Source organism: Danio rerio, chromosome 23 (assembly GCF_052040795.2).
Source record: "Danio rerio strain M-AB ecotype USA chromosome 23, GRCz13ab, whole genome shotgun sequence".
In the NCBI taxonomy this organism is placed as follows: Eukaryota; Metazoa; Chordata; class Actinopteri; order Cypriniformes; family Danionidae; genus Danio; species Danio rerio.
The window spans coordinates 37,646,991-37,659,106 of record NC_141043.1 but is presented as its reverse complement, the minus strand read 5'-3'; the positions used below and the strand labels follow the sequence as shown (position 1 = coordinate 37,659,106).

General features: G+C 34.8%; 1 protein-coding gene across 2 annotated transcripts in view; it reads right to left on the bottom strand.

Annotated features, from left to right (window-relative positions):
* Positions 1–12,116, bottom strand: part of plxna1a (plexin A1a) — a 423,762-nt gene that overhangs the window by 174,533 nt on the left and 237,113 nt on the right. For both annotated transcript variants that reach the window (XM_087307529.1, XM_087307530.1), the window contains exon 9: positions 5,672–5,786. In XM_087307529.1, coding sequence (XP_087163655.1) covers positions 5,672–5,786 — 115 coding nt within the window. The remainder of the gene's footprint in view (positions 1–5,671; positions 5,787–12,116) is intronic.

Below are 12,116 nucleotides of genomic sequence, written 5' to 3'. Positions count from 1 at the left end.
TCAATGTCAATCAAAAACACCAAGCGCTACATTACTTTTATAAAAACAAAGCGCAAAGCCAAAAAATTGAATTCTTTGAATGAAAGTTCCCAAAACTGGAAACACTTAATTTGAAGGACAGAAAAGCTGAAAAACTTTTTCAAACTCCATGGAGGAACTGGACTGAAGTGAATCTGGTTATAAGTGGCTCTGTGACACGGGCTTATACTCTTGGCAATAGCAAAGGGCGAAAGTGCTGACTACAATAAGGGACCCGTCCGACAGCTGTGTTCACAAAAAACGACGTCTGGAACAAATGTGTTAGCGGCGATATTTGCTTGTTTGTTTATATTTGTGTTTGTTTATTTCTCCTTGTGGATTCCTCAAGTGTGGCTTACTGAAGCAATTTTCCGCCTGGTCAGATTTAATGTGTTCCTCTGTTTATCCGCTGTCAGGCAAATGTTGATTTATATACTTTTGATTTGCAAATGTGACTCATTACGCGCGGTGAGTGCACGGTTTATCTTTCATGTCTGGCTACTTCTTAAGGTAAGGCGGTTCTGAGACTGAGCTGTAATAATGGCGGAGATGAAGTGATCAGCACAGTATTTGTCAAAATGGAGGACAAATGCTAATTTTCATATTATACAACTATCAGAATTCTTTAAAAAAAAGTAATCAATATAATACATTTTAAAAAGCAATATTTCTTTATTGCTCATCTAGCCCTCAATATTAAAGTATTAATAAGTTGAAAAAGTAAAAGTAAAAATGCATAAATGTAAACATTCTTAAATATAATACATTCATTCATTTTCTTGTCAGCTTAGTCCCTTTATTTATCTGGGGTCGCCACAGCGGAATGAAACGCCAACTTATCAAGCACGTTTTTACGCAACGGATGAACTCCCAGCCACAACCCATCTCTGGGAAACAAATATATTTATTAACTCTATTTATTTATTTATTTGCTTATTTATTTGCTTATTTATTTATTTATTTATATGCTTATTTATTTATTTATTGCTTATTCATTTATTTTCTTAATTATTTATTTGCTTATTTATTTATTTGTTTATTTATTTGCTTATTTATTTATTTATTGCTTATTCATTTATTTTCTTAATTATGTATTTGCTTATTTATTTATTTGTTTATTTATTTGCTAATTTATTTATTTATTTGCTAATTTATTTATATGTTAATTTATTTATTTATTTATTTGCTTATTATTTATTTATTTTTTATTTGCTCATTTATTTACTTATTTTTTTAAATACAGTTAAAGGCAAAATTAGCCCTACCATGAAATTTTAATTTATAATTTTTTTTATTTTAAACATAATTGTTTTCATTCATTCATTTATTTTTTTTCGGCTTAGTCCCTTTATCAAAACGGAATGAACTGCCAGCTTATACAGCATATGTTTTATGCATTGGATGCCCTTCCAGCCGCAACCCAACACTGGGAAATACCCATTCACTTTTGCACACAATCACATACACTACTGCCATTTTAGCTGGTCCAATTCACCTGTTCCGCATGTCTTTGAGTTTGTGGGGGAAACTGAAGCACCCGGAGGAAACCCACACAAACACAGTAGAACATGCGAACTCCACACTGAAATGCCAACTGACCCAGCTGGGGCTCGAACCAGTGACCTTCTTGCTGTGAGGCGATTTTGCTACCCACTGCGCTAAAAATAAATTTCTCATGATGACAGTACATATTATTTTACTAGACAAAAATATTGACCTTAACAGCATTTTAAAAATTAAAAGCTACTTTTATTTCAACAAAACTAAAGAAAATCAAACTTTCCTCAAGAAGAAAAAAATATATAATAAGAGATACTATGAAAATGTCTTTGCTTTGTATGTTTGTGTTTATAGCTCCTCAACGCTTAACGATTAAAGTATTTTTAAGTCATTCAGGTCTCTGGGCACCACCATTTCTCAGGACCTGAAATGGGACACTCACATTGAGTCCATTGTCAAAAAAGCTCAACAAAGGCTGTACTTCCTTTATTAATTGAGGAAGTTCAAGCTTCCAAAGGAGCTGCTAAAACAGTTTTACACTTCCATCATTGAATCCGTTCTCTGCACATCAATAACTGTCTGGTTTAGCTCAGCAACCGAATCCGACCTCCGAAGACTACGTTGAATAGTTCAGACAGCTGAGCGAATCACTGGTACAACCCTCCCTACTCTCTAAGAACTGTAGTTATTAAGAGCAAGCAGAAGGGCTGCCAAAATCACTCTGGACCCCTCACACCCAGCACACCGCCTCTTTGAACTTTTACTCTCTGGTCGATGCTACAGAGCACTGTGCACTAGAGAGCCCGACACAGAAACAGTTTCTTCCCTCAGGTAATCCATCTCATGAACACTTGATGATAATAATTATGAAACAAACATCACTACTTGCTATACACTTTTTAAACACATTAACGCTTATTTAACAACAAACTTTGCATGCCAACTTGCACATAACAGCTGCACATATAATGTTGTATATAGTAATATACCTGTAAATACACATTTCAGTTTGTATAATTGCATTCACTACTTTAATTTTTAAATATACTTAATATCTGTTTTTGTCCTGTCTCTGTAATTCTGTTGCTTTGCAGAAGCTCTTTCATGAAAACAAATTCCTTGTGAACATGCCTGGCAATAAAGCTCTTTCTGATTCTGATCGTGAATGGCTGCTTGTGTTAACTGTATTAACATTAGTCCTACACCAAAACACCCTTATGATTCCCCCAAATGCTGTCAACATAGACACCTCACTCATTCTAGAAACCTGTCTGACAATAATAAAGAAAAGCAATCTCTGAAATCTCACTTCAACCAGCAGTTATTAACCACCAGAAGACACCAGACGAGAAACACCTATCCTTCAGTTCTACCTCAATCCCACACCTTCAGTCGCTGTCTCGCCCTCAACCTCCACCCAATAAACACCACACGCCACCAGCCTCCACGTCAAGAGCTTTTCCCGCAGTGTTTATTATCCCACACACATCACCGCAGCTTCATGGATACAACAAAGCCAGCTCATGAAGTCATGACATCTACAGTGCACAACAATATTGGCACCCTTGATATATATAAACAAAGAAGGTTGTGGAAAAAAGTCTTTATTTTTTGACCATTTTATCTTTTGCTCCAAATATTTAAAACTAAAAAAAAAAAATTATTTATTTTTTTATTTTGAAGACTTTTGCTGCTATACATGTGTCTTTTGTTTTTGTTTTCATTTGTATGTTTATTAAAACCAATAAACAAGTAATTTAAAAACACACACACACACACTTTTAAGAAGGTGTTTCGAGGGGCAAAAAACATCAATTCAGCATTACTAATATTATACATATAACACATATAATACGATTACACTTAATGTTAATGCTCATTTTGTAGCATCAAATGAAAAACAAGTGATTGAAATGCCACATTTAGAATAACAATCTGTTCATTTGTGCAAAATTTATGACTAACTAGCTGTGTTTATTATGCTTGTCTCTAACAACTAAAACACCCCTATTCACATTTAGCATTTGCTTTTTCTTGCCTTTGTAAACTGAAAAGATTTGCTTTAAAAAGCCTCTATTCACATCCGAAAACAAACTGAAGTGTCTTATAGTGTTCAAAGATCAAAAGGGTAAATAATAAATATATTTACCCATTCATCTTCATATTTATCAAGAGTGCCAATGATAGTGAAGGGCATTGCAACTGCTGTTTAAATAAATCCTGCAGCAGTTTTCTAATATGTAAATTGTTAGATCAGATCTCTGCACCAAGTATAATCGATCAGACTCAATCAACGAATAACATGCTACAATCAAATGGTTAATTATTATAAATGAAGAAAATAAAATGTATCATTGCTCTCCTGAATCTCCACAGACCCAGATTACTGCTGATAAAATCCTTCAGAATTATTCAGGAATCATTTTACAAATCTATAAAGCCATTTGAGGACATTATACAGTATGCGTACAGTCAAGGATAAAGGGGTTAAAGACATTTTGCTGCACATTTGTGATAAAGACTCTTTAACATTCACTATATTCCCAATCCAAGCAAAAGACAATATAAAGTTAAGTCTACCTAAATCATAAACATTGCGTTCCTTCAAGGCATCATGATAAGATCCTGTAAAGTATGAAATGCCCTTAGAATTAACCCCATGTCAGTATAAAGGTTTAAAAAATAGTAATTAAATAAACAACAATTATAATTCAAATAAAAAATATTTAAATATAAAATATAAAAAAAATAATAACACTAGTCATAAAAATAATCATTTATTACAAGGCTTTAACAATGATATTTAAATGAGTGTGCATGCATTAGTTGAAGTAGTAGTAGTAATAATAATAATAATAATAATAATAATAATAATAATATTGCAACTGGTTAATTTATTTTTTAATCTTTATATATATTCATTTGTTTCATTTGATATTGATTCAGTTAATCATTTGTTTATGTATTTGTTTGTTTATTTATTTATTCATTCATTCAATCATTCGTTTATCTATTTGTTTATTTATTTATTCATTCAATCATTTGTTTAATTATTTATTTATTTATTTATTTATTCATTCATTCAATTTTTAGTTATTTTATTTGTTAATTTATTTGTTTATTTGTTCATTTATTTGTTCATTTATTCATTCATTTATTTTTTCATTTATTCATTCATTTATTCGTTAATTTATTCGGCCATTTATTCATTCATATATTCTTTCATTTATTCATTCAATTATTTGTTCATGTATTTGTTCCTTTATTCATTCATTTATTCGTTCATTTATTTATTCATTTATTTGTCCATTTATTTGTTCATTTATTTGTTAATTTGTTTATTCATTTATTTGTCCATTTATTCGTTTATTTATTTGTTCATTTATTTGTTCATTTATTTGCAAATTTAGCAGTGCATTTATTTATTTTTATTATTTTTTTTATCATTTATTATTATTTATTACTATATTATTATTTCAATAAATGCCTACGGGTTAATTATATTGGATCCTCAGGAACACCAAATGCTGAAGAAATGGATACTGCAGCACGTCCGGTGAGTACCTGGGAGCAAACGCCGATAACATTATGTGGAAAATGGTAAACATTTATGTACATTACACCCAAATGCCCTTCTCGACACTGAAAGCGCTGTTTAACAGCTGTGGCATGCGTGAACAGCCCCCTGGTCGACTCAAAACGGTTTGAGATACAAATGCTCCCCCGAGACAGTTCGGCAGTCGAGAACGGGCATGTGGAGGATTGATGCGTGTGCGTCGGTAATCATAACCCACTGTACACGCGTAGTGCTTCCAGCGCTCATACGAGAAGGAGGGAGAGATGTGATTGATATTGGTTTTTATGCAAATGTAGCATTTGTAAATGTACAACACGATACAATTTGCATAGTCATTCAGTCAGTGCCGTTTATAAGTGCATTAATCCAGCGCAGCTCTCCTTAGAACAGCTGCTCGCACAAAGCCAGCGCGAAAAAGAACAGCGCTCACAAATAGGACATGACCGCCCATGTGTGCATCTGCACCCTTGTGTTTTTTGGTGATGGCTTGCAGACATGAAAAGCAATTTTCAATTCAATTAAAGCAGAGTTGTGTGCAGAAAAAAACAGGGTTTGTGTTGTATTAGATAGACTGACCTCAGACATGTTGACACGGCCCTCCTGGAACGAGCAGTCGTTGGCATTGTGGGTGCACATGTGTCGATATTTGCACCAGTGGCATGGAAAAGAGCCATTCACACATGAGAGACACCTATCAAGAGAAGAAAAAAGTCTTTTATTTGATGACTGATTGGTTAAGACAAATAGCGATGACATTTCCACACCACATATTCACCACAACACCATAGAAACACCTTAGCAACCATCTAGATTGCCCGAAAAAAATGTATAATAACAAAGTTCCTTTAAGGCAAGTTTTTCACTCGGCTGCAATCTTTGAAATGGCTCTCAGGCAGTAAGCTCAGAAATTCTGTTTGCATGGAGAAACATCAAATTCCAAAAGGGCTTGGCAAGCTTAGGATTAAACTTCATATTATGAAACAACAATCATATTAAACAACAACAACAACGTGTCTTTAGTTTCATTTCTAAATGTTTGAGTTACACAAAATCTGCAGAAATTCACATCTGGTCCAAACCCCTCCCCCAGAGAAATGTCAGACTGTAGCAATAGCTGATTGGTTCTTGTACTAGAAGGCAGGCTTTATGCCCCATATAGCGATTGCTGATTGGCTCCTGTATAAGAAGGCGGGGCTTCATTTGCCAAATTGACAGTTACACTTTTCCCCATTCAAAAGAATAGAGTGACATGTCTTGTGTATTTTATAGTCTTAGATAGATAATGATAGATAATACTGAATGTGAAAGGACTAAGAACACCTTTGACCACACTTTAGAAACCAGACCACCCAAGAAACACCTTAAAATGTATTAAAACTAGCCTGATTTCACAAGGGAAAAAATGACTGTTTTTATGCATTGTCAAAGATATTTACATTAGATATCACCTACACTATTGTTGTCTATTAGAAAGCATGCATTAATAGAGCTGCCATTTTAGTACAGGGTAGCGCTCCTTTTAAATGAACGTGGAACAAGGTGCAGTGGAGGACTGGCCATCCAGAGCCATAGATATGTGAACATATAAACATATCTATGATTGGGTGTTTTTACGGTGGTCAGTATGCAAATATTATTTAAAATTACGAAAATTATAATCTAACATCACTTTTCTACATTGATGGATAAGTGATCGCACAAGCATTGCTAATAAAGAGCATGCGTTTGTGTGCATGGAAATGTATTACCCTCCCTCCATGTTAAATTTGAAAACCCTGAAACACACCTCATCTCCTGCTTTCACTTCTCATAATAATGGAGGAAGCAATTTGTTTGTGAATGTATCTCCGTTATGATCAACTCATATGACCATCAATATCCCTGCGTCTCAATGTCCATATCCACCTTTCTGATCTAAATAGTATATAACATTAGTAATATTCAATAAATTAGGGTGGAAAGTATGCACATTGAGGCGCATGCACTGTTATAAGTTACTTCAAAAACTAGCCATTACTTTACTTAGCCAACAATAATACAAGTTTCTGGCACCGCAGCATCTTGATGTCATATTTCATTTACATTGTTTGCTGATTTTATTCAACAAAACTAGCATACACCTAGAATTTAGTTTGTATGCTTTAAAATGAGATCCTACAAAATATGTTCATATAATTACAAATCACCTGCTTCTAAATGGTCTGTCTCGAAAAGTGAGGGGGACTTAACAACACCCTAGCATTTAGCTAGAACTCTTACAAACAACAAGGACTAAAACCTTAACGCTAAAAATTAACAACTAGCAACCACAAATATCCATAAACATCCACAATATCCTAGCATGCCCAAGCAAACATACAGTGCATTTGAACACCTTAGCAACCATAAATAAATGTGCTCAGACATCCAGAACACCTTAGCTGCCAAATCATTAAATCAATTTCCTTCAGCTTAGCCAGCACCGGGAAACACCTATACTTTTGCATGCACACACATACACATACACATACACTACGGCCTATTAAGTTTACCCAATTTACCTATAACGCATGTCTATGGACTGTGGGGGGAACCGAAACACCTGGAGGAAACCCATGCCAACATGGGGATTAGCTGCCATGATGAACTGAATTACTCAGAACACCCCAGCAACCACTTTGAATTCCCTAGCAACCATTTAGAAAAGATCCATAGAGCAACACACTAAAAACTACACCAAACACATTGACAACCACATAGAAACACCTTAGCAACAACACAGCAAAATTTTTAATTGACCCATTCACATACCCTGACATAAGTATACAGCAGCAATGCCTAGCAACACATATAGCACAAAGTATTAATTCAACATCCTGGCAACCATTCATTACTTCCTATTACCAAATGGGTTTTCAAAAAAACTACAAATTTGATGTCTTCTCTTTCCTTTCTCGTCACCTTTCATCTTTGAAGCAGAGGTGCTGTGAGATGGACAGATCAAAGACAGAATGAACCAACACTCATCAATCGTCAAGAGAAAATATAGAAAAGATAAAAGATAAAAACAACTCACAAACACAATCCAGTAATGCAGGTTATTACACACAGAAAATGACCAAAGAGCAAAGCTTCCGCATTCGACAGTTTAAGATGACTCATTTACATCAATAACGGCATTTAAGTCATTTAACTACTGAGCCCACATTGACAGAGTTGGCACTTCAAGGTGACAGAATAAGAACGCCAAACACAACATAAACAACACTGATCTGTCGACGTTAGAACTACCCTGGCGATCACAAAACAATCTGCTCAAATGTTCAGAACACCACAGCAGCACTCTAGAAACCATAAATAATGCTAAAATCCTCAAAACATCTCAGCAACACCCAAGCAACCAAAACAAAACAATGTTTAAACAGCTGAAATCTCTTGTGAGTGAGATCCTATCAACCTCAAACATGTTCAAACACTCAAAGAACCAAAACTCTAGCAACCAGAACCACCATAGCAACCATCTAAATGTGCTCAAACACTTACAATACCTTGGCAACAACCTAAAAAAACATTATAAAACACTGTACTTTAACACCCAGAACACCTTGGCATCACCTAACAGCCATAAACATTACTCAAACCGCCTTAGCGACATCCTAGCAACCAAAAAACAACGTGTTCTTAAAGACTTAATATCTCTCAGTGCCACCCTAGCAACCTTGAAACATGCTCAAACACCCCAGCAACTAAGTAACACCCTATCAACTATACACATGTGCTATACTATACTGTACTATAAAACAATGTACTACACCTTAGCAACACCCTAACAACCATAAAACAATGTTCTTAAACACTCAGACTGCCTTAGTGAAACCCTTGCAACCAAAAAAAAAACAAAAAACAACATTCAAACAACTGAAAGACGTTAGCACATAATGAACTGAAACACCTTAGTAACACCCTAGCAACCACTCTCAAAACCAATGTGTAAAATGTTTTTATTCTAAACTCCTTGGCAATCACATAATGAACTGATACATCTTTGCAACTGTTCAAACAATCGGAACACCAAGCAATCATATAATAAACTGACACCCTAGCAACCACTGTGTAAAATGTGTTAAAAAATGCTGACCACCTTGGCAGTCACATAATAAACTAATACACCTTAGCAACACCCAAACAATCATAATACAATGTGTTCAAACACTCTTTATGCCTTAGTGACACCCTAGCAACCAAAAAAACTGTGTTCAGTCCAAGCAATCAGAACAACAAACAATCATATAATGAACTGAAACTCCTTATCAACATCCTAGCAACCACTCTCAAAGCACTCAAACTGCCTTAGCAACACCCTAGCAACGTAAAAAATATGTGCTCAAACAACCCGGACACCTTAACTTAACCAAAACACCTTATCAACATCATAGCAACCACTCTCAAAACCAAAGTGTAAATTGTTTTCAAATATTAAGAACACCTTGGTAATCACATAATGAACTGATACACCTCAGCAACACCCAAACAATGATAAAGCATTGTGTTCAAACACTCAGATAGCCTTGGAAACACCCTAGCAAAAACAAACAAAAAAAAAAAAACTGTGTTCAAACAATTGTAACAAGCAATTATATAATGAACTGAAACACCTTAGCAACACCCTAGTAACAACAACAAAAAAACTGTGTTCAAACAATCGAAACAAGCAATTATATAATGAACTTAAACACCTTAGTAACACCCTAGCAAGCACTCTCAAAACACTCCAACAAGCAGACTGTCTTAGCAACACCCTAGCAACCAAAAAACACGTTCATACAATTGGAACAGGTTAGCAATCACATAATGAATCAAAACACCTTAGCAACACCCTAGCAACCACTCTCGAAACACTCAAACACTCAGACTGCCTTAGCAACACCCTAGCAAAAAAAAAATTATAAAAAATAAAAATCTAAGCAAACATAAAAAAAAAACATCCATACACCACCAAAGCACAATTCAGTGATTCAGATTATTACAAACAGAAAACGGCCAAGAAACAAAGCTTTCACATCCAGCAGGTTCCCATGAATCATTTACACAAATAATGGCATTTAAAACAGGGCCCGCACTGACTGAGTTGGCCCCTCAAATTGAAAGAGTAAGAATAGCAGACATGTCACACTGATCTGTCAACTTTCTGCACAACGCACGGAGACTAAGGTGTAGGCAGGCCTGGTTGCGATGGTTACAGAGGCAGATTTTGTTGCCATTTGGCAGGACAAGGACGCTGATCTGTGATCTAGTCTCCAAAAAAGTCATAACAGAAGAGCTGCGTGGGAGCGGTTTCTTATCATGCATCCGGCATGAACTCCGGAATGAATTGAGCTTGACATCAGTGGTGGAAACAGATTTGTGCAGCCGTGTTTTCTAAACCACCTCGCAACTGTGGACTAAAGTTGAAGTGAGTAATTTCTGCACAGCCAAGTGTCAGATGTTCAGAACACTCCATCATGGTTGCCTTTGGCTATTAAAGTCAAAGTTAAAGGGACAGATCACCCAAAAATGGAAACATTCATACACCTTTTTATTGATTTTTCCTTCTGAACAAAGATATTTTGAAAGATTGATACTTTGTAATTGGCTGGTTGAATGATTGGTTGACTGTTTGATTGATAGTTTGGTTGACTGGTTGATCGGTTGACCGGTTCACTGATTGATTGGTTGGTTGCTTGGTTGGATGGTTGATTGGTTGACTGGTTGACTGATTGATTGATTGACTGATTGAATGGTTGGTTGGTTGGATGGTTGGCTGACTGACTGTTTTTTTGACTGATTGATTGGTTGACTAGTTGACTGATTGGTTGGTTGATTGACTGATTGATTGATTGATTGGTTTGTTGATTGACTGATTGATTGATTGGTTTGTTGGTTGGTTGACTAATTGATTGATTGATTGATTGATTGGGTGATTGGTGGACTGATTGGTTGACTGGCTGGTTGATTAATTGGATGATTGATTAGTTGATTGGTTGACTAGTTGATTGATTGGATTGTTTGTTGATTTGGATTTAGTTGGTTGACTGATTGGTTTGTTGGTTGGTTGGTTGGTTTGTTGATTGGTTGACTGGTAGATTGAATGGATGATTGGATGATTTGTTGATTAATTAATTTATTGATTGGTGTATTGGTTGATTGATTAGTTGATTGATTGCCAGGTTGATTGATTGGATTATTTGTTAATTTGTTGACTGGTTGATTGATTGGTTTATTGAATTATTGATTGGCTGACTGGTAGATTGATTGATAGATTAATTGATAGATTGATCTATCAATTAATCTATCGATCGATCGATTGATTGATTGATTGATTGATTGATTTATTGATTGATTGATTGATTGATTGATTAATGGATTGGTTGATGGATAGGTTGGTTGGTTGATAAAAATAACATTTGAAAATACATTGCTAAAAATATGATATGTTTTTTTTTTGTATTATAATAAAGCTATCAATGAGAAAAATACAACAATAAATCATTTACATTTTACATACAAAATAAGTGTATATTACTAATATACTATCATTTATTACCAACTGTTTAATATCAAAAATACTATTATTATTAGTGACTATTTAAAAACATACAAGAGATCTAATTTCTTCATTCTTAGTTATATGTATGTAAAATACAAACATGCATGCATACATACATACATACATACATACATACATACATACATACATACATACATACATACATACATACATACATACATACATACATACATACACACATAATCTCAATATGTCAAATATATTTCTGTTTGCAAAGAAAGTAAATGCACAGTGACCTGTTGAAAAAAAAGAGAAAAGAATAAAACAGAACCAATTCGCTACAGTAAAATCAAATCCAAGTGCAACAGCTCAACCCAGAACAGCACTGCAGTATTTTAAGATGTAGCTCAACCGCTCCTGAATTCTCCTCAGACGGCCGGTGCTTTTCTCTTCTCATGAAAAGGCTTCAGCGGTCAGCGAGAGCGTCACAAAGAG